Source organism: Excalfactoria chinensis, chromosome 1, assembly GCF_039878825.1.
Source record: "Excalfactoria chinensis isolate bCotChi1 chromosome 1, bCotChi1.hap2, whole genome shotgun sequence".
NCBI classification, from domain to species: domain Eukaryota; kingdom Metazoa; phylum Chordata; class Aves; order Galliformes; family Phasianidae; genus Excalfactoria; species Excalfactoria chinensis.
Window position 1 is genome coordinate 171,857,209 of NC_092825.1, and position 27,294 is coordinate 171,884,502.

At 35.1% G+C, this 27,294-nt stretch overlaps 1 protein-coding gene across 6 annotated transcripts in view; it reads right to left on the reverse strand.

Annotated features, from left to right (window-relative positions):
• CNTN5 (contactin 5) overlaps positions 1-27,294 on the reverse strand; it is a 564,185-nt gene that overhangs the window by 62,806 nt on the left and 474,085 nt on the right. For all 6 annotated transcript variants that reach the window (XM_072326761.1, XM_072326767.1, XM_072326763.1 and 3 more), the window contains 2 exons: positions 3,565-3,692; positions 2,936-3,111 (listed from right to left, as the gene is read on the reverse strand). In XM_072326761.1, the coding sequence (XP_072182862.1) occupies positions 2,936-3,111; positions 3,565-3,692 (304 nt within the window). The remainder of the gene's footprint in view (positions 1-2,935; positions 3,112-3,564; positions 3,693-27,294) is intronic.

Genomic DNA, 27,294 nt, shown 5'->3' on the forward strand with positions numbered 1-27,294 from the left:
CATTTTCCATCAGCGTAGAACAAGAGTCTGCATTTTATGGTAGTAAATATCTGCATGTTCATCCTGAACATGGCTTGTCTTACATGACACTGTTGCCACTGCTGAAACACACCATCCACCACCTTGCTATCCTCACACCATTGACTGGTCTCCATAAATTTATCACCATTGATGAATGTCAGTGGGTGCCATTTTTTCCACATGAGGGAATCCAGTGACACACCTCTGCTTCATACACACTCCTATGTCAGACACCATTTGTCAGTCAGTCCCTCTGCTGCCATCTGTCACATGGTAACAACATGTAATGGAATACTGGTGGGACAGTTCAACCTCTACTGCCCCACCAGAATCTGCCTCTGACATTGTGGCCAGCATAATAAAATGAGGTGTTACTTTCAGAGCATCCCCCACAATTGCAAAACAATATGTATTAGATAAATTCTCCAATTAATTGCAATTACTAGGGAACACACAGTTTTACAAAGTGGAAATTTATGATCCAAATAAATGTTACTTAGGTGGTAGCTTTTGCAATATTGCACTAAGCATCAGAATGTTTATCATATTTAACACCTGGAGCTGCCATGGTGAAAGGACATTCAGTGCGACTGGTTTTGAGAGCTGAGAGTAGTTTTGTTATTAACAATGCCCATTCAAATAATATTCATTTTGTCAGACTTTCAAACAAATAGACTGAACCCAAACAAGTTTGAACATTTTTCATCTGATGAAGAATCTGTGTGTGCAACACAAAATAGATACGTAATTATACAATGTCATGCACAAAAAGGGTATATTTTTCTTCGATATACTGAAACAAAAAGCAGATTGTACATGATCAATTCATGCAATAAAGAAGTATTTCTTCAAAGAAAACAAGGGATAAAAATTTTATTATATTTCAAGAGTTCTTCAAGTTCCTTTTCACTGCATCCTTAAAGTGGTGATTTTAATGTGTACGTCTCTTTGAGAACAGATGGATTAAAGGAGATTACTTGATAGGATAAACTGAAGATGTTTATTTTGTTTTTCTTTCCTCAAATACCTGGTCATATCTCAGGTTTTAAAGAAAGAAATATATTTTTATTCTCTTCTCTTGAGTCTCCTTACTGTACAAATATGATTAACAGAAAGGTAAATGAGGCTCTGGAAGTGAATAGGTATGGGAATTATTATTGGATTTTCTCCCTAAAATAGCTGTCACACAGCCATAGACAAAAAAATGTACTCTGTTTTGACAGTTACTGCAGTGAGGTTCCACATCTGACAACTGAACATGATTTTGGGGCATCATAGGTGTAAAGATATGCCTTTTGGTAAGCAGCTCTTTGCAAAGGTTTTCACTACTGATTTCAAAGAGGGAGAGGGATGGATCAGATGATCCAGTTCATCCAAGTTCTAAAATCCTTGTCTTTTAGTGATTTAGGAATGCAAGTAAATGAAGAATATCTCCTGTGAGCAATTTCACAAAGAACAAATCAAACTAATCCTGTTTGTAAAATATATAATAACAATAAATAATAATAAATATATATATATATTTTAAAAAAGTGTTCCTGACTTCATTGTGGAATTTCTTTAAAGCTTTATAGTATTTTATTATTTTAGCACTGATTTAATAGTGGCTAAGCAGTTCTTAATTTTAATATATTTCACAAGTTATTTTTGCCTTCTCTTCTTTCAATTTAGCTTTATTTTATTTTATTTTATTTTATTTTATTTTATTTTATTTTATTTTATTTTATTTTATTTTATTTTATTTTATTTTATTTTATTATCAGCTGAAGTCTGCTATTTGTTAGAAAAAAAAATGTACATTCTAGGAAAACATTTAGGAAGCATCTCAGTCTTGTGTAACTGAAGATGGTGAATATTTATTTATTAAACTTTTTTTTTTTTTTTTTTTTTTTTTTTTTTCCTACTTCATTATTTAGATATTAAGTATTGACTTCGTTATAACTGCATGAATATTTCTCTGGGTATAGGCCCAGTATATTCTGCTCCAAATTATCCCTTTGAACAGACCTTATTTTTATCAATTTGATGGTTGTTTCTAGAAGAAATGCAGTTATGGAAGAACACTTCCATAATCTATTTGTTCCTGAGTTCTTATAAAAATTTAATTCCATTATGTTAACTTTACAGTTGTACGAGAAATGGCTTTCTTGGTGATCAGAAATTCCCTTCAACATAGAAAGGCTAAAATATACTGAAGAAACTGCATAACATGTTTATATTTGAAATTTTTGCTAATTTTTTTCCCATTAAAAGACTTATTAAGCCTTATTAAAAGACTAACAGATGAATCACTAACAACAGAAAAAAATGCCACATATATTATGTACAAAACCAAACACCAGCACTCACATAAAGTGAGCACAGTCTGATTTATTTAAAGCCAATTAGAATAAATGAATTGAACAAGTTTTATAATGTAAAGTTAACTTTTCTTTAATTGTACTTAAATTTGAAACATTAACTTAAACCAAACAGGTTTACATTACTTTATCATACTACTATTTGATCATATCAAACTGCTTTAATCGTAGGATAATGTATAATTTCTGTGTATATTTTTCCAAATTATTTTTGTTCATTACTAGTCAGATATAAAAATACTTACTAAGCCTTTTGGAGATAAGGACACTTCAACACCCACGTTGTTGTGAAAAAGATATAAATGCTTATAGAAATATCTTTTCCATATTAAAATCCTCAGAATCATGTAAGGATATTGGATTTAAATTGCATTCCGTTCTCTAAGAAAGATCATCAGATGTCTCACTGCTAGCATATAGGCTTAAGTCTTGTGATCTGACGTCTTCATGTCCTCTACATTTCATTAGTGAAACAAGTTATTTTTATATATAAAGTGTAAAAGCATGCAAATTCTTATCACTCTGCAGTGCATAAAATATGCATGGATACTTACTGCCTTGATGCTTTCAAAGTGTCCATCTTCTTTATCAAAATCAATTGGCTGCCCATTAAGTGTCCAATAGAAAGTGACATCTAGAGTGCTGTCATGAAGGGCTTTGCAACTGAGGACGATGCTTTCTCCAACCGTTAACTCTATTTTCTTGGGAGTCAGCTCTATTCTTGTAGGTTCTTGAAATATAGAAGGATTAAGAACATTTAGTTGGATGTCTAGTTATAGAAAGACATCAATATAGTGTCTTTGAGTTCTTTACTCTCATGGAGAAAGGGTTATGGGCTAAACAACTTCGCCAAACTAATACATGTTAAAAGGGGTATTGATTTTTAGTTTTTCTGTTTTCTCCTGCTTTATTTATAGAATTATTTATGATACAATTGATTTAATAGCTATACAAACTCTGCTGACATACAGCTAAAATTTAACAGCTGAAGTGTGCAACTTCATGCAGTGTTTGATTAAAGAGAGGTTAACCTCCTAGTTTGTTTTAAAAGGACTCTTATTCTGTTTAACAGTGCTGATGCATGCTTGTCTGGAGATTGTAAGCAATAAAGAAACAGTAACAATGGGAAATTATCAAAAACATTAAAGTTTTTTTTTGTTTGTTTCTTTTTGTTTTTTCATACCTTTAACAGATACTGATGCAACAATTTCTGCAGAGCCAAATACATTGACACCTTGGCATGAATATCGTCCTTCATCAGACTTAGTAGCATTCAAAATTCGCAGGCTTCCTTGTGGAAGAATAGTTATTCTGAAAAGGAAAAATATATGAATGTAACTCCAGTCCCAGCAGACAGCTTCCATGATGATATCTTTTAGAGCTAATAAACAGGATTGAGGTCTGCTGCTTCCATAGCTAAGGAAGATGAAGATGATAATTTCATTCTCCTCTGTTTCAAAAGAAGAGCAATATACCCATTTTACTGCTTCTCAATCCTCAATGAAAAAGTTACAGGGAAGCATCAGTGGATTAGTATCCTCTGACACTTATCAGTGGTGAATTCAAATGAACCTTTTTGTCTTTAATGTCTCACTTCTATATATTGTCAAATCAAATTTCAACATCAAGCAGAAGCTATTTCATTCATTCAGGAAAAAAAAAATAAAAATGACCTTCAAAGTCAAATCTGAGAAGAAAGAGAAGTAAAATGTAAAAGGGAACTGGAAAACAAAAACAAAAACAACAACCCATAATATTAATTGCATCTGGTCAAATAATGATTTATGATAGTACTACACAGTGTGGTACAGGCATTCCTTTCCTTTCTTTCCCTTTTCTCATTCCCTTTTCCTTTCCCCTTTCCCTTTCCCCTTTCCTTTTCCCTTCCCCCCCCCCCCCCCCCCTTTTTTTTTTTTTTTTTCCCCTGGAACTCCGTTTTTTTTTTTTTTCCTTTGCACCTTGATTCTTGTGTGATTGCAGTTCCACCACATCTTTCTGCGAGTGACCCTGCTGAAGTATACTCATCAAAAATGTTCAGCTGTTACATTTCAACTCAGTCATGGCTTACACTAAGTCATAAAGAAAATGAAGATACCCAAAAGTGAAAATTAACATGCTTTAGCTGTTCTAAAAAAAAAAAAAAAAAAATGTTTTCATGATAAAGCTGCAGCCCTGGGAGAATAGTAAAAAAACAGTTGCCTCTCTTCTGTCAGAGTTGTTAGGCTAAATGCTACCTCTGAGATGGTGTGTAAGCCAAACCCTGTGTGGAGATATTGCACATTCATTCCCAGACTGGGTGGTGGTTAGAGAAGGTCCTCTGAAGGACATGTGAACTGTGGGTAGAAGCTCTCCAGCCGTCAGAGACACTGAAGACAGATAATCCTCAACAAGGACTTTCAAGAATCATATACAAATGGATGAGCTGAAATGCTTCCTTCTCCTGTATTTTGAAAGTAAGGTAAGATCTCTGTCTGTATTAGAGAAAGTATCTATGGAGGTGGGTGGTCCTTTTTACCTCTCTCCAGTGAAGGCTTTTGGACTGTTAAAGCAGTGAAGAAGGCGACTTCAGCTGGGAATACTGACTTGAAGCTAATGGTCATGTATCATGGAGAGTATAATGTCATAGTTCATTCTTTGATTCAACAGAATACTGTCTTGAAGCTAATGGTCATGTATTATTGAGAGTATAATGTCATAGTTTATTCTTTGATTCAACGGAAGTAAAGAAGAGTTCTCACTCTTATTAACAAGTCTGAGTTGATCTCTTCAGCAATGAACAAAGGAAAAGAATTTCCTTTGCAGGCAGGACAACTTAAAGTGCAAAATTCATTTAACTTCTGTTTAAACTGAGTGTGATTCAATAATGCATTCAAGCCAAACTGCCAATATAAGACTGTACATCTTTTATTTTTAATTTTTATTATTATTATTTTTTTAATTATTAGGAAAAACAAACCAACCAAAACACTCTATTGTCTGGCTGTGATAAATGGTGTTTTATTATATTAAGTTTATAGAAATAGTAATGGAAAGAACAGAATTCCATCCTAATGAAAAATGTAATCCATTTCAGATGTAAACTCTCAGCAAAGAGATAGAAGAAAATAATAGCTTAATAGATTGAAAGATGAATGGGACAGAGGAAGGACATGTCAACAAAATTCCCTAGTGTAATATAGTGATTTATTTCCCTTCTTCTGAACAAATGTATCAGTATTTGAATCATATTGTTTATCTAAAGGTAATTTTAAAAAAAGCATTTATGCTTTTTTTTTTTTTTTTTTTTTTTTTTTTTTAAATTAGAGTTCAGAGTACCGAGCTATCTATCTATCTATCTATCTATCTATCTATCTATCTATCTATCTATCTATCTATTTATTTTCCTCCACTAGGAAGGCCCAAAATTATGTTCTGACACATCTGTAACTTGTTTTACATCTGAAGTAAAAAGGAGTGCATGTTTCACTGGAATGAAAACTGATATGGGAAATGATTGGAATGTAAGCTTCCTTCATTTTCTTCCTGAAGTAGGTTTTTGTGTATTTCTTCTTAATACAGTCTGTGGTCAGTAGTCTGAAGACACTGTATTATTAGTATGACAATAGGCTTTGTAGAACAGTAATTGTTTTCATCAATGTACTGTCAGCATCGAACAAATGAACTGACACTCCTGTAATGTCTGATAATTATAAAATCTTATACACAGCATAAGTCCTGATATAAGACTGTTTTTTGTTCTGATCTTGGAGGAAAGTAAAGTTAGATGAATATGGAAAATTATCTAATGAGTCTTATGTATCCTATCAGTTAAATATCTATTCATCTAAAAGCTTTTGCTATCTATGAGGAAAAGAGTAATTGCTCAGTCAAAGGAACTGCAAACATACATGCTGGTGAATCATTTGACTCAGAAATTTACTTTCCTTAAAATGCTTAGCATTAATTTGCTCTCCATCTTTTTTTTGTGTGTTTGAGAAAAGGCCAGAGGCTTGTTGTGATGGAAACTGAAATAATTTATTTATTCACATAACACTTTCTACACACAGCAGGAACATAGGCTTCTCCCCCTTCCCTGCCAATGCTTCTGTCATGGAGAGACCACCTGTGGAGTTTGTCGACATATTTTAATAAGAAAATTCCATAGCTGAAGGCTTTTTAATATCATAAAAAAAAGAGTAACAAAGACAGAAGAAATGATGTTGGGGTAGGCTTAATGATAATTGAACACGTCAGGAAAAAAGCTAAATTATTAACTTATTAGAAAATTAGGGAAAGGTTATGATTACAGCTGAAATGATAGTGTCAAGGTTTTATTAATTTTTGTTATTTATTCTTGAGATAATCGAAATTCTAGCAAAAGACATTGTAGCCATTTAAAGGAGATAGATATTGTTCATCCGAGGTCTCTGAAAAAATTAGGACAAGCTTACTGTAAAAAAGAGCTTTTGTCTACCTAATAGTAGGAAGAAAGAAAGAAGGAAAGAAGGAAGGAAAGAAAGAGCGAAAGAAAGAGTGAAAGAAAGAGCGAAAGAAAGAGCAAAAGAAAGAGAAAGAAAGAAGGAAAGAAGGAAAGGAAAAGAAAGGAAAAGAAAGGAAAAGAAAAGAAGAAAGAAAGAAAGAAAGAAAGAAAGAAAGAAAGAAAGAAAGAAAGAAAGAAAGAAAGAAAGAAAGAAAGGAAGAAAGGAAGAAAGGAAGGAAGGAAGGAAGGAAGGAAGGAAGGAAGGAAGGAAGGAAGGAAGGAAGGAAGGAAGGAAGGAAGGAAGGAAGGAAGGAAGGAAGGAAGGAAGGAAGGAAGGAAGGAAGGAAGGAAGGAAGGAATAAAAGAAAGAAAGAGAGAATGAAAGAGAGAGAGAAAGAGGGAGAGAAAGTCTTGGCAGTACTGGATGGCCATAATGTTGAATAAATAAAATATTTTTTAGAGAAGATAAATGCAAATTTAATCCTTAAAGGATTCAAAGCTGAGAATACTGAAACTCACAATTGTTTCAACAGGTTTAATACAGAAATTTAAGATGATTAAGGAACTGTCTGAACACAGACTACACTTAGATATCTCAGCCTGGAACTGAATCTCACCTCTGAATCTTGAGTTACTTCTCCAAACATAAGTGCCTACTATAATCTAATGCCACTTAACACACAAAATCTGAACTGCTATTCTCATCAGTGGTGTGTTTCAGAAGTGCATTCTTTTGGTCTTCTACCTTATTCTGGCTTTGTATTATAACACTAAACTTTTTTTCAGTTGAAATTGGGAGGGATTCTTGAGGAATGCATCAACTTTCAGCCGCACATATGGAAGACAGTAAGGGATTAGAGCTACTGGAGAGAGAAATCCTGAATTGGACAGTATAGACAGTACTAACATATTGCTCTACTGGTTTATACTACTCACACATACAAAAATAGCCCAAAGGTATCCAAGAAAACTTCAGTGGTGTAAGGGATAAACCTGGACAATATCCCAAGAGAAAATTAAGCCAAAAGAGGAGCTAGATGTCCCTTCCCTTAATTTGACTGCTGTCTCAGCCACACTTGGAAGAGTCCAGACCGATGCCCAAAAAATGGTTAAGTTATGGGAGGGGGTCTTATGATCCCTCCTTTGAGTTGACTGGTTTCCATTTTGTCCATTTTCTCAACCAGTTCCAAATAGGGGCTAGATAGGGACTGTCCCTTCCATTTTTGCTCTCATCACCCTCTTTCCCTTCACAGATAGGACATCATGATAATTTGCTGATGTATGTGACACAAAGCCTGTGAAAGGACTTGATCGTTTACAGCACAAATATAGAGGCTTGTGTATCTGCATTCTTTCGAGGTCGGATTTGAGCAGATTTTGGGGCAAGGTCAGGTTGGGGAAAGAGCTGACGCAAGACTATGATATAATGTTAGAGGCAGTTTTAAGAATTAGGGGATATAAGTTGTGTTGCTGTTGGTGGTGGTGAGTAGTAATGCAATGACGGTCTTTGACATTAAATGCCTCAGAAATAAATTAAACACATGCTTTACTGTGTATTGTATACCTGTGAAGCTAAAAATATTCAATAGATAATGAATATAATTAAACTGAAATTGAATGTAAATTTCAAAATGCATCTGATTCCTGTGTATAGTATACTTTCCATTATGATTTTGTTTGAAAATCTGAAAATGTTGAATGTAAGCTTGCACTGCCTGTGGTTTCCTTGTCTAGAAGCTAGGATGTACATATGAGTAGCATTACTATGAAGTCAGCTTTGTAAATTACAGCTTCTCGTAGTAAATTAGGTTGAGAATTGTTAGAAAGCCATAAAAGCATGCATGAGAGTGTGATTTTTTTTTTTTTTTTTTCCCCTTGAAGCTTCAGGAATGGACTTGGAATGACACTAGGAGGGTGGAAAATGCTCAGTAATTACAGTTTTCAGACAATATTTTCAGTTGAGTATTTTCACTCTAAAAATATTTGCAATCCACTTGAATCTACTCTCCAGCAGCAACACCTAAGATTGGAAACATTTTTAGTACATTTGTTAAATAAAAAGCATTAGCTCACAGAGATCAGCCCTTTCATCAGTTTTACTCTTCCTTTAAAGATAAAGTATATTGTAGGAAAGGTAAGAGTCTTGACAAAGATGTGCTGTTTTATCTGGATGTCTCATACCATTTGCATATGGGAAATTGACTTACTCTGGTGTATGGAAAGATATTTTCTGAGAAGTATCTGCTGAAAAGCTGAAGAGTAGAAACTCACACTATTCTGCCTGCCTATTGATAATGTTTCCATTCAATTAGTTCTTATGGATAAATGAAATGCAGTAAAAGACCATATCCTCTTTTGCTCTTCTGCATTACAGACAATACATTTGTTTCATACTATCTGCTACAATTCAGTAAAGATGTTCTCAGATATTATCTACAGCCAGTAGAGGACATACTGGTTTATAGGATGGAAAACCTTATCAGTCTTTATCAACAGAGATCGTTTTACCTTGACCCCATTATTGTCAAGTTGTACATTTGTTCTTCCTATCACATATGAAATCTGCGAACAGAGAATTCTGGCAAGATTAAGATAATGAGAAGTGTAAACTAATTTTGATTCTGTTTTATCATTCATAATAGATTCTCACAAGAAGATGTCCTGACAAAGTGGCTATGTTTTGTTTTAAGCTCTATGATGAACACTGGGATCCATATGTTGAAGGAGCTGAGAGGTTGAATAGAGTTATAATTGCTACACATCCATCAAGATCTTACTGGGGAACAATAGAAGAGACAATGCTGGAAATGAAAACCAGGCAGCTTTTAAATATATTTGGAGATTTATGTTTTTTGAAGAAAGAAATATGGTATAAAAAAGCTCACAAAAGAGGCAATTATGTGAGTATGTTTTGAGAGGAAAAAAGAATTAGCAACAAATAGTTTGATTAAGCTGTGTTTTTTGTGTTTCTATACTTCTAATACTTTTGGTTTTGGTGTTTTTGACATTTCTATGCTAAAGTTATTTTTATAGGACTAACAGTAATCAAAGCAATCAGGGGAACATTAATGAGAAGAGCTGCTCAAAAGCTTTGCAAACTTTAACACATGGAAGCTGGGTAAAAGAAAATTCTAATTGCGTTCTAAAAACAGGAGTATGAAATTGGTTTGTGTGCATATTGGAAAGAAGAACTTTTAAGATGCAAATGCAGAGAAGCTGCTCTGACTCACTTAGCCTGTGGCCCTTCACAGTGCTCAATCTGAGCAATCTGTCATTTCACATTAACTTGTATATGGGACCTGTCAGTATTTTCTAATGTAGATTACAAGGAATCAGGACAAGTATTTGTAAATAGCTGAAACCTTTATTTCTCCTTGAATGACTGTGAGCTCTCATTTCCCTGTGCTTTCTCTCAGTCTTTCATAATAGATGTACAAATCTCTACATCTCACAGGAAATTGATATAAGTTATTGCTATAGTTAAAACACTTAAATAACCAGAATGCCACTACTTTATATAAATATTTTATATTATCACAGTAGATGGAGTTTTTCATTTAAATATTTTTGACCTAATTAGAAAAATAATGATGCTTGACCCAGTCTCTTAGCACAGTGTTGAATAAATTGGATTTTCTTCAGATTTTAAAACATTTATAACGCTGCAATTTCTGTGTGATGTCCTAGGTCATGAGAATATGCTAGGACTTATTAATGTGCTGTAAGCTACTACCAGCTCTTTTTAATCTAATCTAATCAAACTGTCCTACGCTGAGATTTTTCAAAGGAGGCACGACAGACTCTTTCTTTTTGTCCTTGTTGTTTGCTGTACAGAAACATCTGCACATGAGAAAAGGAAATGGTATCTATATATACATGTTATTTAAATTGACTGGCAAGAAATGTAGTCTTTGTTATAAGAAAAAGGAATTAATACAATTTCTGAAGTGCTGTTGAGCAGTAAAGGCTGGAAACCACTGATATCTCAGAATTAACATTGTCTCTTGGTGTGCTTTTTCTTTCTATACAAGTGGACAAGCCATTATCAGCTTTAACAGTGCTATTAGGTCTCCTATTCAGAACAGCACTTCAGCACAGTTAGATTTTCATAACATGAATATCAGTGAAGACATGAAGGTCTTAAAATTGCAGCATTAAAGTATTGAATTCAAAGACTAATTGTAAATGGAGAACAAATTCAAATCTGTGATATATGTTAAAGAAAACAAATATGTAAACTTTTTAATTAGTCTAGTTTCTTTAGTGCCCTTAATAAAAGAGATCAATTTGGACATAACAAATGTTTAGCATTACTTTGCTGATACCTTTCAATTCTGCTCTAATTTGTTGCCCCAACATGTGTTTTGCCTTGCAAAAATAGGGGAGAAAAGTGTTCCAGAGGGTAGGAGGGGCTACTTAAGGTCATTCTGCTTTATTCTAACCTAACATTTCTTTTAATTTTTTCTTATAAGATATGTTGGGCTTAAGACAAAATGCATCTAAGCATCTAAACATTTTGAAATGACTGAAAAAAGGATGAAAACATTTTTCTTTTTTTTTTTTCTTTCTGATATTTTATTCCTGATACATTTTAAATTAAAAACTATATTAATATTTTAAAAAATGACTTTCTCTTTTTTACACAATGTCTCAATGTCAGAAATATTTTGCTACTTAGAAAAAGTTTCTGCTTTTCAAGAAAAAGGCTTTTATTGTAATATTTTTTTTTTCCGTGTTCCTAAGTGACAGCAATGAATTATTAACTTATCCTATTTTTTTCTCAGAAGAGTTAAAAATAATAAAGTTCTTGTAGAATTTCATAATTCCCCCAGGAAGAAAAGGAAAAATTAATGGAGAAAGTTTAGTTCCTCTTAGATATTCCAAATTTTCACTCATTAGAAAGACAGCTTGGGAAGCGATGTATGCAAGTAGTAATATCGAGATGGAGTAAGTACTCAAGGAGGCAGACGTTTAGCCATTGTACAATGGAATGGTTTCATTCAGCCATAAGCATCTGTTTTGATTTATACTAGGTGAGGACACAGTTCAAAACAACCAGATTATCCTATGCTTGAAGTGGTAACTTCAGCAATGTAATATGAACAGCTGAAATGTTTTCATGTTATCCTGCAGCACAAAAGCTTTAATTTAATTGAAGTGTGATTCTTGTACATTTTAAGACAGTAAATTAGATGTTTACATTGGAAGTATTTGTATGCTCAGGGCAGCATTCATCTAACTAAATTATTATTATTGTAAGCTTTGTATTAATGTCTAGATAGATGGAACCTGCTTTCCAACACCGATTTGTGTTCTACAAAAACATTACTAGAATACTAATGGAAATTTGTATCTCCAAGGAACACAGAAATAAAAGTTAGTCTTTCCTACCTACTTGAACAATAATTTTGTTAGAGATACTATTTCTTTTCCCATGTGAATAGGAGAGGTCGGTAGAAGAAAGCTGACAAGCTTTGTTTTAGATCTCATACTCTCAGGAGAAAAAATGAGGAAAAAAGTGCAGTTAACAATTACTTAATCTACATTTTTTTAAGTACAGCCCACTCTCCCTTACTTACATGGGAAGTCAGTTATTTCCATTCATTGAGAGCAAAATGCCATAGTCTCACACAAGATAGCCAAGTACCAATGCCAGCTGCTGACTACTTGCAAAGGTGGCTACCAGATATGGATCAAATCAACAAAAGGGCTTTGAATCCATCTATATATCGCAGGGGGAGGACAGAGAAAAGTATAGGATTTGATCATATGGTCTTTATGTCCCTTTGATATAACACAATGAAACAACCCTAAAATATGCACCTGATTTTGTCTAATTTCTCCTAGAAGTAAACACTATGATGAAGTGAGTATGCTCACAGTATGTGAGGAATAAGACCCTTTTAAGGATCTACTGGTCCATGTAGTTATATATAATTCCATTAGTTTTTCATTTAGTACCTTTGAATTAGAGGACATTTTACAAAATTCTGGTTTCAACAATGTCATATGTGTAATCTCAATGTGATCTCCGTGAGGAATTATTTAACTAACCCGTAAGAGTGACTGAGATGTATTAGCTTTTTTTCCATTTTATGAAAAACAAAACAAACAAAACAACCAGCTTAATCTGCAAATGTAGACACCTTGAGGGAAGGAGATGTCATCAGTTCAGCGGAGATACAGTTTAACAGCATAAGACAAACACAAAACTGCCTCTAGACTGTGGGAATTGTAAGTGGGATTTTGCCATAATGGAAAATCTTATTGTTGCCAGTTTTGGGGTCATCAGAGTTCACTTGGCATTCTGGAAGAGGATCTTGTACTATGAATGGTGAAATAAAACCCTTTTTCCCCCTCTAGTATCAAAAGTTGATATATAGCCTTTTAAATGGGAAAAGGCAGTTAAAAAGACATATGTTCCCTTCAGAGAACTGTACTGTCACTAATATTAAGGGTGAAAATGGTAAAATTTTCTTACTGACAAACAACTCACTGATCAGATTCATTTAAACTTAACAGGTTCAGTTTACTTTGGAATGCCTGGCACTTTAGACATGATTCAAAAGATTTTGATTATATGTTGCAATAACAATTCAGTTGGAATTGCTTCTTATTATAGGTGACATATCTATCTACAACTGTACGATTGTGCATAAAAGAGAACAGATGGAATTACTCTGCTGACATAAGTTCTGAGCAATAAGGCATAAATAATAATAATGATACAATGGAAACTTTTCAGTGACTGCATCTGTGCTACTCCTCCAGGCTGCCTGCAAAGAAAGTTCTTTTAAGGTGTTTGAGTGTGGAGATGGTCACAGATCTCTTTGAGAGACACACTCAGGCTCAGTGCACTGTGCTCTCAGGCTCATCCTATTTTACTTCTGCACAAACCCTCCATGCATAGCCTCTAACTCCTGTCTATCAGTGTCTGCAATGCTTCTGCAAAGATATTGTGTTGCAATAGTTACATACATCTCCACAGGTCTCGAGATGCACTTACCAGTGCAATTGCTAATGCCACAATGCCATATAACAGAATGGCTTAGGGTTGGAAGTATATAATAGAATGGCTTGGGTTGGAAGTGACCTTAAAAACTACCTAGCTCCAACCTCCTGCTGTGAACAGGGTTGCCACTCAGTAAATCAGGCCTTGAACACGTGGTCTCTGGACATACTCTAACATCTCCATATACTTCTTGTGCTGGGAGCCCCAGGCCTGAACACAGTCCTCCATGTGGGGACTCACAATCACCTCCCTTGCCCTGTCTTTTGTTGCAGCCCAGACTACAGTTGTCCTTCTGGGATGAAAGCATATACTCTTAGCTCATGTCAAGCTTTTCATCCATCAGGAATCCCAGTTCTTTCTTGTTAATGAGGTCTTTTCCCCATCTTATTTCAGTAATTCATATTGCTCTTACTGCTGTTTAAGCCACAAGATTTTTGGTACAAGGAATGTGGTATCCCTGAACTCCTGTTAAGTGTAGGCAGCCCACTGGTGGGACCACTTATTCTCTCTGATGCAGATGCCCAGTTGCTAATTTCAAGATATGAGCTGTTATTATAACAGTGCTATGCCATCCGTTGGTAAGGGCATTGGAGTCTCTGGCTTCAGTCTACAGGCAGGATCAAGTTGTGGCACTAGCTTTATAATGCCTAGAGTTTGGTGGCACAGTTAATGAGCATCATCACAATGTATCTTCTGTTATAATTTTAATGGAAAACTCTAAAACTCACCTGTGGCTCATGTTTGCTTCTCAGGGTAGTCAAAATGGCATTAAGGCATTCACAGTGTGACCTTGTGGCCATTAAGGCCAATGGATTGCATTATAAAGATTGTGGACAGCAGGTCAAGGGAGATGATTCTCTCATTCTACAGAATACTGTATTCAGTTCCCAGTTCTCGGCTACCCAGTTCAAAAAAGACAGCAATCTCGTAGGAGTCCAGCAGAGGACCTCAAAGGTTAAAAAGGGACTGGAGCATCTTGCTTCTAAGGAAAAACTGAATAATCTAGCTCTGTGCAGTCTGAGGAAAAGAATGAGGGGGAATCTGATAAATGTTGATAAGTATCTAAAGAGAGATGGGAGGCAAATGGATGCAGCCAGACTGTTCCTGGTGGTTTGTAGTGATAGAACAAGGAGCAGTGTATCATAGTATCATAGTATCATAGTATCGTGCGAGTTGGAAGGGACCTTAGAGATCATCGAGTCCAACTCCCGGGATTCGAGCCCCTCTGAGTAGCAGAGCGGTATTTCTGCCACTTGCACCACAGGGGGGATTCGAACCCGGGGCCTCTGGTGTTGCAAGCAGCAATTCTACCACTGTGCCACCGGAGGCACACAAGTGGCCTAAAACCTGAACACAGGAAGTTCCATACAAACAATGGGAAGAATTTCTTTATGCTAAGGGTGATAGTGCAGTGGAACAAGTCACCCAGAGATGCTGTGGAGTCTCCTTCACTGGAGATATTCAAGACCCATCTGGATGCCTACTTGTGCAATCTATTGTAGGGTACCTGTTTTGGGTGGGGTTTGGACTTCCATATTTCTTGAGGTCCCTTCCCACCCCTTTAATTATATGACTCTGTAATTCTGTGATGTTCCCTGTTTTCCAAAACTTTACTTTTTTACTTTCACATTTTTCTTCTTCAGTCTTTTGTCCCTGAAGCTTTTCTTTCTCAAAGCTGCATGTTATGGCCTTAACTGTTGTCCACCTCTCTACTTCCAAAGCGTACCTCCAAAGTGCATTATCAATAATAACATTATAAATCTTGTAACACTGATTGTAGAAAATAGGGTAAGAATGATACTGTGTCACTGGGGTTATCGCACTACCAGGCAGGCAGCTGTGTCATATAATTATGCAGATAAACACTCATCAGATAATAAAAATTCTTGTCCTTTCTAAGGATGCTAGAGAGGTGTAGCAAACCAGCAAAGAGCTCTCTGCTCATTATATAGCTGCTCTAAAACCACTGTATATAGCCAATATGTCACACACAGACACATTGTGTATGTAAAGCTACTCTGATCTTTTTTTAATGACTGTACTTAGGTTTTCTGAATCATTCTATTTTAAAGCAGATGACTAATTCACAGGGACCTGGCAAAGCCAAGCTTAATATCTAAAGCTAGAAGTGTGAGTGTGTCCTCAAAGAAAATAGCAACAGATGGCATCGGTTTTGCTTGTCATTGTGTAGTTCACTGTTTCAGCATCTCCCTTTCCTTCTTTTCTGAAGTCTGGGAACAGGCACAGTCAGGGATCAGAGGTGATATCAGAGGAAGATATCTTTCCTAGGTATGTAGCGAGAGCTACATACAGAATTTCTTGAAACTCGATTAAACACTGCCGAACTAAAGGCAAACCTGAAGGGAAGGATGATCCTTCCAAGGACATAGTGGATGCAAATAATCTGTTTATATGTTCACTTCTCTTTCTTCAAGTTTGCTTCATGTTAAAAATGCTTCTCAATTTTATTTCACTTCCAAGAAAAGCATAGCTCCCCTGGTTCAAACTGTTTTGGTGCTTTGGGTGGTGCTCACTCTACTGAAAAGATGCAGAAAAATCCTCAAAACTCTGCCTGACTTATGCTCCTGTCGTGTTTATGTGCATTCCTACTGAACTGAGATTATATCTGTAACCTCATTCATTTTTTCTTTTCCCCCTAATATTTGAGTGAGACTTTAACATTTGCTGTGCTTAGTATCTTGTATCCAACTACAGCATTATTTCTAACTGCAAAAAAGTAGAAGAATATAAAGTACACATTGCTCTCTTCCAGTATCTGAAAGGTGCTTACAGTGAGAACGGGGCAAGTTTCTTCTCACTGGTGAAAGGTCACAGGACAAGGGGAAATGGCCTCAAGTTGCACCAGGGCAAGTTTAGGTTGGATGTCAGGAAAAACTTCTTTACAAAAAGGGTAGTTAAACACTGAAATAGGCTCCCCAGGGAGGTGGTTGAGTCACCGTCCCTTGGATGTGTTTAAGAGCTGTTTGGATGTGGTGCTCAGAGATATGAATTAGCCGAGGGTTGTTAGGGTACTATGGTCAGGTCGCGGTTGGTAATTCTATGATACGATGATTCTATGATTTGGCATATGTAGAATGTTAAAAATCTACATTCTGGAAAACTCTAAAAGCAAAAGCACAGTTGGGCTTAAATTACAGCGTTCACTAATCAGTTCCATGACAAAAAAGAAAAAAATAAATTTTGTATTCAAAGAGTCTTTCAAGGTGAATTTGACAGGTTTTATTTGACCAATCCACAAAATCAACTTATAAATAAAGAATGCCAAGCTTTACCTCCTCCCCTTTAAAACTCATTTTACAGATCAGTAGTTTTATGTATGGAAATTTATGTAAATATCGCAGAGGTACTGGAACATAAATACTTGAGTGTTATTGAAGCATTATTTTAATGCGCAGAGTCATCTGTTGGGCAAAATATTAACATCTTCATAAAGAAATATCAAATATTAGACATTTAAAAGAATTCCATTTAGATTAAGTCTGTGTTCAGGGAGACATACAGATAGATTATTGTTTAATTCAAGGCAATAAGCCTCTATCTAATTACCTTATTACAGAATTAGCATTTTCATCTTTGTAAATGCCAAGTGAATTAATTATTTCTAAACAATGAATATCTTGGCAATTAAATAATGTCTTGCTTCTTAATGTAGTTTGTTACATTACCTTTTGGTTTTCATGTTAGGACATTAGCCATAAGGCTTAATTCCATTTGTTTTTATTTACAGGAAATCAATAATATTAAATTTACAAATATATAAATTAAATGTAAGGGTCCAAATACGTGAAAGAAGAAAGCTAATACATTGATAGTGGACCACACATGCTAACAGTTCTGCCTAAAATGGAAATGATGACTTGTAAAAAATATTTAATTCAAATTTACTGCTGTCAGCTCTGAAACATGTAGAGGAGGATGGAACACCTATTTCTAGTTCTTAGTGTTACTGAACTTTATTCTGTCATTTTACAGTTATTCTGAATCATTTCTCACCACAAATCTGAATCAGGTGAGGAATAACCATTTTCATCCAATTAGTCCAAACTCAATACTGAGTCTATGACAGCCTTATGTTTTTATAGATTTTCTAATAACACGGGAGGACAGACTATTTAATTCATGTAAAACCTAGTGGGACATTTAATTCTATTTACTTATTTATTTATTTGTTTATTTAGCAAACTGGAAAAAGCAGACTGCTTATGCGCTGTTATCAGTTGTTCCTTATGTGGTTTCACCATGTTTGGTTTTAGAACAAACTATTTAAGAATGTATTTTCTTTCTTGTGAGTCAGACATAGGAAGAGCTTCTGTAGAGCAACTGAATTTTACCAGTGTGTGATGCTGCTCAATCCATGAAAACTACAGAAAACTCTTGAGAAATGTACTGTATCTCTAATACATTGAGACCACATGCATGGCCCCTGTTTCTACTAAGTAGTCTTGATATACCACTGAACAAAAAAAAATACACTGGTAGAAAAACATCATGACCTTCATGTTCTTTACTGTTTTTCTACCAAACAGAGAATCTATTGTAATCCATCATGGAATAACTGAGCTTGATCCTGAGTCTGTTTAACTATGGCTTCTTCCAATAGCTATTTATATGTTACATATACATACATATATGTAACGTGTATATATACATATATTTATATGTAAACATTTGTAAGCTTATCATTGTGCAGATAACCTTGAATTCATAAAACAAAGAGAAATCTCTTGCAGAAGGTGAATGTAGATTTAGAAATCCTGACAAAAGCCATCCTTATCTAATTTTTTTCAAGTTTGTCTAAGAAAAGTTATTTTCCTTTCCCTTGCCTTATTTTTCTCCAAGGATCTTCATGGTACAGTTGTTCCAGAACATGAATTCAGTTATGCAAAAACTAAGAATGTCCCACAACAGTTTCACAAATGTTTGTTAAAAATTTGTTACTTTCGCTAGTTTTCCTTTAATTAATGTTTTTTAGGTAAAAATACAAAGCCATTCATTTTATCCCTATTTCTATATACTGTATTATAATAGAGAGAAGGAAAGTAAACATATGGTTTACTGTCATTCCTAGTTTTAAAACGTGATTGATCCAGATTTGTGGTATGATCAAAAATAAATTTCAGCGTTTATTAGATGTGTACTTTACCTCTATTAAGCACTGAATCATTCTGATTCCAAAGCATCTACTTATTTCAATCTTAAAATAAAAGTTCTCTCTTAATAATTTCAGTATCTTCTGTATACAGCTGAATATGAACTCTACTACAGAGTATGGAATATTAAAATGCTATTGTAGGAAACTGATGAAATGTATTGTCAAATACGAACATAAAAGAGTTGTCTTTATTTACTATTTGAGTAAAAAAGAAGTATAATCATAGAATCATAGATTACTCAGGTTGGAAAAGACCTTTAAGAACATCGTGTCCAACCACAACTTAACCATGCTACCATAACTAACAGCCCTCCACTAAACCATGTCCCTGAGCACCACATCCAAGCAGTTTTTACAACATCCAGGGGCGGTCACTCAACCTCCTCACTGGGGAGCCTATTCCAGAGCTTAACAACCCTTTCTGTAAAGAAGTTTTTCCTGATATCCAACCTAAACTTACCCTGGTGCAACCTGAGGTCATTTCCCCTTGTCCTGTGACCTGTCACCAGTGAGAAGAGACCAAACCCACTCTCACTGTAAGCACCTTTCAGATATTGAAAGAGAGCAATAAGGTGTCCCCTCAGCCTCCGCTTTCCCTGACTAAACAGTCCCAGTTCCTTCAGTCTCTCCTCGTAGGGCATATTCTCCAAGCCCTTCACAAACCTTGTTGCCCTTCTTTGGACCTGCTCCAGCACCTCAGTGTCCTCTCTGTACTGAGGTGCCCAAAACTGAACACAGTACTTGAGGTGAGGCCTCACTAGAGCTGAGTACAGGGGCAGGATGACTTCCTTAGTCCTGCTCACCACAACATTCCTGATACAAGCCAGGATGCTATTGGCCTTCTTACCCCACTAGGCACACTGCCGGCTCATATTTAGCTGACTATCCATCAGTACACCAAGATCCCTTTCCATCAGGCACCTTTCCAGCTACTCCTCCCCAAGTCTGTAGGATTGCCTGGGGTTGTTGTGACCAAACAAGAAGTCCTATCCAAAGACTAAGCATGTCCATTCAAATTCCCAACAGTGGTCTATAGATTATTTTGATACAATTTAGTAAATGGAATACATCATTACTATAACGGTAACTTAATAACAGAGAAATCTGTAGTTGTATAATAATGTGTTTCCAACTGCACAGATAATGGTGACAAATAAGTCACAGACTGAAACCAAATAAATCACAAGTGGTATAGTGAACAAGAGACTAAATCCCACAGCGCATTAAGGAATATGCCTAGGAAAGTGGATGAAAAGCTGTTATGCTGAACATAATTGAACAGAGCCCAGAGTAATGACCGTAAATCCAAGTGGTTCCAAGTTAATAACGTGCCACCAAATAAAAGTTGCAGAAATATCAGGAAAAGTTATCTATTACTTCTTGATTAGATCTTTATAAAACATTCATCAACAGTTATGAACTGTTGTCTTCCTCTCTTTTTGTGCTTTATAAAATTGGACATATGTAAGTACTGTATAGAATAACTCTGAATTATTAGCAGTTATTGAAAGTTCATTATGGAAAAAACATAATCAAAGCTGTGTTTTTGACTTGTAATATTACAAAAGACAACCTTCATTTCTGTTTGTTCTGCAGTCTCATAAATTAGAACATTTATATTACAAATTGTAAATTAAATTCCTTCTTATACAAAAAAGTTGAATTCCACTCTGCTGAAATTGGTCATTTCTCTTTCCTTTTTTTTTAATTAATTAATTTATTTATTTAACAGCTATTGTGGAACAACATTAAAAAAAAAAAAAAAAAAAAAAAAAAAGTATTATATATATCATTATATATATCTTTTAAGACCAGACTGAGATTTCTATACATTTATCACTGAAAACAGTGTTCCATGTATGACTAGTTCTACTCTAGTTCTTAGGGTATGTGCACTGAATCTTAGCATAACTGTCTTCAAATGTGATTCAAATCATTTTCAAATCATTTTCATTCAAATCTTACAAATGTACCAAAGTATTTTGGTAATTCCTGAATTGTTCCTTCTTTTCTGTAGCATATTAATATTGCTTAAGTCTGTGATTTAGGGTGTATGTACATGATATCTTCTGGGAAGATCTGCTTTGCCTCTACTCTGACATGATCAGCTCTCTGTCAGCCATTTCTGACCCATACATCTTCTGTCATACTAGTAGAGCACAAAACCAAGATCAGTTCCAGGTCCATTTTAACTCAGCTATGCAGTTTCCAAAGGGTTTGGAAACTGTGCAAAGCACTGCTTATTCTATTATACAAATTAACACTTGATTGTGATGCTTTTGGCCTTATTAACTTGAGCACTTGAGCAATTTAGAGATTCAAAAAACTTCATACAGACCTGCTTTTTACATAGCATTTTTTAGTTTTATAAAAGGCTTCTTTTGAGACTCTTAAAAAATAAAAACTCAGTTCATTTTTGACTGCTTTCTCCCATACTCACAAGTATTTTATTCTGAGAACTATATATATATATATATATTTGCTTATCTAATTGCTTCTCTCATTTAACAGTGGTTCTGACTTAGACTTTCAAATGTATTCAGTGAAATAAAACACTGTCTTTTATCATTCATTGTAATTTTTGACCCCACTATCTGTGGTATTTTGGTTCTTTTTTTAATCTGTAAGGTTGACATTTCTGTTAAGCTACGTAGCAGTAATTATCCTCATCTGAATGCATACATTAATGCCTGACAATTTATTCTTTTTCATTGGTGGCAAATGATTATATCTAACATTAAAACAATAAATATCACATTAAATCTGTGATTTTTCATGAAAACATGTTTCTATGTATCCTATTTAGAGGTTTTGGATTTAATATTTCTGAATTTGATTCCTTTTTCAACAGAAAATATTAAAAGCACTTCTATAAGGAACTAAGAGAAAATATTTATTTTAATCTAATGTATATACAAGGGGTACTTCAAAAGTAGCGTTTCATTATGTTGGCCCACAGTATCAGAGACAGATATTGGTGGTATGGCAATAGAGGTTGAAGTTTTCCACCGATATTCCATTATACATGGTTGCCATGTGACTAATGGAAGCAGAGAGAAAATCTGACAAAATGGCATTGGATACGGGAGTGTGTATAAAGCAAAGATGTGGAATTGAGTTCCTCCATATGATAAAAAATGGCTGACACTGACATACAGTGAAGCTTGCTGAATGTTTATGGAGACCAAACAGATGATGTGAGTGCAGTAAGGCAGTGGGTGATGGATTTTAGCATCAGATTTTTATGAGCACAGCATGCAGGCTTTTGTTCATTGATGGTGAAAATGCACAGCTGATGGTGGTGACTGTGTTGAAAACCAGTGCTTTGTAGCTGAGAATTTCCTCTATCTAATAGTGCTATTGTGCCCTTTGTATCTGCTGTAGTTTCCATGAAAACAAATAGGAGGAATTACTTTCAGAGAGACCTATGGACAAAAGGGAGAAAAAAAAAAAAAAAAAAAAAAAAAAAAAAAAAAAAAAAAGCTATGAAGTTTCTAGCAACACTATTTTCTGATACAAGCTGGGATGAAGCTGGCATATTTCTCAGCAGTAACTTTAAAAAGAAACATTTAGTTGTCTCTAGCCTTTAAATTATTAAACTTTTTGAAGCAGACTGACAGAAGCAGCATCTTTCAAGGTTTCTCTGTTTTTCCACTTCTGCTATCAAGGTCATGGAATGGCTCTTGCTACTGTTTTGTCATGCTTCAGAAGCGCAGTGATTGCCTGATGAATAAAATCAGAAGAATGACAGGTGCATGAAGTCGGACCTTCAGAAAGTACTTCATTTAGTAAGGATATCAGCTACTCCCTTGGCTCAGATGATTGCAGTGAAATTCATCTTTGATCCAAAGGAAATAATTGAGGGGTCTTAAAAGCAGCATGTTTCAGTGCTGCCTTGCTGTCTGAAACTGCCACTCTACTCCAGCTCTTCCACATTCACTCTGATACACAAAGACTGTGCTACATTTGGCTAGCATCTCCCTTTTAGTCTTTGAAGAAGAGAATTTAACACTACTTTCAGTTAAATAACTCATGGTAAAAAGTAGAGTACACTAAAGGAGAAGAAGCTTGGAGTCTTTTATTGTCTGTGCTATGTGTCTAGCAGCTCCATTATTCTTTGTAAAAGAATAATTCATATGCTGATAGAGGTGATACAAAGGAGCCAACCTTGAAAAAAGATTAACATAATTGTATTCAGATGGAAGTCAACTATAGACTTTGGCATTTATGACCAAGTAAGCCCGAGGGAAAAAAAATAAGAAGATGAAACCAGAGGTGGTAACACTAGGCAGTATTTTCCACTTCTGTCAGTAGCACTGTATGTTATTTCTTAGAGATTATTGTTCAGTTGGTCTCAGTGCCAAACAATGTCCACATTACTCATCAGCAGCAGCCTGAACTCAGTAAGACCCTGCAACACCAGGATGCAAAATGAGTGTTATATGTTGTGGCTTCAGAACCAATTGTGACAGTTCTGAAAAGAGATGACAATTATGTACCTTCAAATAAATTTAAAAGTAATTGCACATATTTCCCTTTGTAAGAAGGCACTCAGAGCAGGAGGAATGTAGAAGATCCTGCCTTATCTTGACCTCCAGGTCTGTGGATTCTTTTGGTACCCCACCCTGTAACAGGGCTATCAATTGAAACAACATCGATTATGTAAAAAAATAAATTACACTTGTGTAGAAGAGATGTAAAAAAAAGAATAGCAATTAGAAATAAACTTATAGTATTTGATTATCTATCACTATGACAGATTTATTAGTATAAATCAGTTTTAGTATAAATTTTGCCTTAGAGTACTCAAGACTAAATTTCCTCAGTCATGGAAATCAGTGATTACATTTCCCTGACATAGTTAGAGCTAGAATTTCATTTTTTATAACTATTTGATTGCTCATTTCTTCAAATTTCCTTCCAGGAACATTTAAATAAAGTGTTTATATGACTATAACTTCATTTGTACTCATAAATCACTGGGATACAATGGATCTGAGAAAATATCTAATACTAAATCTATTATGAACTCTCTTCAGAAGAATAAATTAATAGGACTACTTCTATTTTTCATTGTATCACCTCTCATAATGCATCTCTAAAAAGACAGAAATAAGCTGTTCTATCTAGAGTTCCTCTATTACTGTCTGGTAATTTTGAAAGTGATAAAATATGACATTATTGTGATTAATGCATGCACTTTGTAAACAAAACAATTAAAAATTGTATTAGCTAAAATTCATGATAATTGCAACCTTCATTAACTCAGCACAGCTGAGGATGTTAGATAAAAGTTTTAAGGACCGTCTGCTCTTGAATCAATCCCCTGCTATTGAATGTTTTATAAATAGTAATTCATTGTCGACTCACAGAATAGTTCAGAATGTCCTTAAATCACTTAAAATTTTAATCTGTACTCTTTTCCTTAGAGTTTTTCTGTAAAATGTATGAAAGGCAGAGGTGCTAGCTGTTGAGCAGGGCTATATCTCAGTGGTGAGAGAGAAAACTGTAACAGTTGTTAGCCCTAAGAAAATAGATAACTTCAAAATAGAAGCAGCCTTGTTGCCACACTACTTTAGTGTAATGAAAACTGGCAGAGCAGCATCTGCTGTATTTTAGAGTCTGAGAGAAGGAATTTTTCAGCCACCTCTGATATGTACCAGAGATCCATCACCCAGCACAGAGTCTGAGCACAGCTCATGTATTTTACCAGTATCTTCTTCCATCATTATCTGACAAAGGCTAGGACAGACACAGTACAAAATTTGAAAGTATGATCTGTGTTCTTGGAGGTTTTGTTCATTTGTTTGCTAGATCTTTTAAAGAGAGCACGTTAATTTAAGAAAAGAAAAATAGGTCTGTTATGTTGTGTGGTTCATATATCTCTAGCCTGTTGCTAACGCTCACCAGTGCATAGTCTTCTCTCCCATACCACATGACAAGGTTCATCTTGTCCTTCCATTCTCACTTGGACAGCTCAGGAGCATCATATTGCAGACCTTAAGGAATAGCTAGGAATTAGCTGGTGATCTTAGAAGTAAAATCATTTTCCAATCTTGAACAAAGTAAGTCCAGATTTGGATGCTGCTGCCTGTCATGTTCTGTCTGAGTTTCACTAAGTAATGTGATGCATAAGTAGAGAGAGAAGATAATAGTGTTTCTACCTTGCTATGTTACACCTGAGATTGACACTGGAATGATACAAAATGCTTTCATTTCTTCAAGGACATGTCCAAAAGTAATGCCTCCTGTTTCATTATGTTGGCTTATGACATCTGAGGCAGATGTTGGAAGTGTATATGAAACAACTGTGTGGAACTGAATTCTTCCACATGGTAAAAAGTGACACCCATTGACATTCATTGACGCTTGCTGAATGCTAATGGGGATCAAACAGTGGATATGAGCACAGTGAGATGGTGGGTGATATGTTTCAGCAGTGGTGACAGTGTCATCCCTAATTTCTCAATAATAACTTTGAAAATAAATATATTTAGTTTTATCTAGCCACTAAGTTATTACATTTTTGAAGCAGGCTGGAAACTTAAAGCAGCATCTTTCAAAGTTGTCTTTTTTTTTTTTTTTTTTTTTTTTTTTTTTTTTTTTTTTTTTTCCTTCTGCTTTGAGGTGATGGACTGGCCCTTGTTTCTGTTTTGTCATGCTTCAGAAATGCAGTGATTGCCTCATGAATAAGATCAGAAGAATGGCAGGCACATGAAGCCAGATTTTCAGAAAGGCATCTACACAGTGTACACCTCAACTGGTGCAGATTTTTATGAGCATGGCATGCATGCTTTTATTCATCAGTGGTGAAAATGCACAGCTAATGGTGGTGACTATGTTCAAAGTAGTGTTTTGTAGCTGAGAATTTACTTAATACTTGATAGTGTTATTGTGCTCTCTGTATCTGTTATATTTTCCATGGAAATAAATAGGAGGCATCACTTTTTGAGCAACCTACATGCATTTATACTGCAAAAAGAATTTTTATGAAAGAATTTTGCTCAGACAAAGTGAAGTGAACAAAGATCTAGGGAAAGTGTTGCATAATGAAAAACTTTGTTCTGTCTGTGTGGTTAGCTTAAAAGAACCTTATTCAGAAATCTATTTGGGGTGAGAGAATGCTAGGTTCCAAAATACTTCTTAACATAGAAGAGAAAGAATTAAAAGCTTAAATAGCAGGAAGCCACAAACAAAATTAGAAGAAAGTACCTGCCAAAATCTACCAAGGTAGGAGCTGATTATAGAATCAAAGAATCATAGAACTGTTCGGGTTGGAAGGGGCATTTAAGATCATCTAGTTCCAACCACCCTGTAATAGGCAGGAACACCTGCCTCTTGACCAGGTCACTCTGATGACAGATTACTTGCTGCTGCAGGGGCACAAGTGCACTAAGCTGGAATATGGTGTGCAGTGGCCCTTCTTAGCAGGGTCAGAGGACAAACAAGGTATTTTAGTTGTATTATTCTAGACTAGAAAAAAACATAAACTTGTAACCATGGCAAAATTGATCTTGAAAGGCAATGCCACTGATTTGCCAGCAACATAAGAAGCATAAAACATAGGGATTATTATCTCAGGAGTCCTTCTGCTTAGAATGTACAATGTTGTTTTCTACCAAGTCTGTTGTAGTAATTCATAACAATACAGGATTCACAAACCACAGGGCTGACAAAATCTGGACTACCCATTTCAAAATTTATTTACTGTATTTACAATTTCTATTTTAAACAGAATAAGTCAGGAATTATCCCATCATATTTAACTACAAATTAGGGCCAATGATATCATCAGCGACCTATCAAAACAAAGTTTTCGATTTCTTCAGTATCCCATTTGATGTCAAGACAGTTAATATTCAAAGCAGTCAAAGTGCAGTTCAACAAAGCACTGTCAGATGATCTGATTCAGTGACTAGGACTAGTGACCTTCCAAGGTCCCTTTCAAGTGATGATCTGATTGTATGAACAATTAATGCTCAAAGTCTCTGCAAAGTAAATTTCTAATTTATTATTCTCATTCCAAGGAATCAAAAGAAATGACTTCAGATAATTGCAGTCTTTGCCAAAGTCAGATTTCTGTTCTCAGAGCTTGGCTCAGCTTATACAGAGACAGACACACACTCTGACCCCTTAAGAATATTTTCTGCAATACTCAAAGAAATTCTGAGTGTTTCAGGTCACTCAGTAGCTTTTGTATCCATCTAGTGATCTGAAGTTTTGGAAAATGATGTATATTTATCTAGAAGCAATGATGCCTTACAAGACC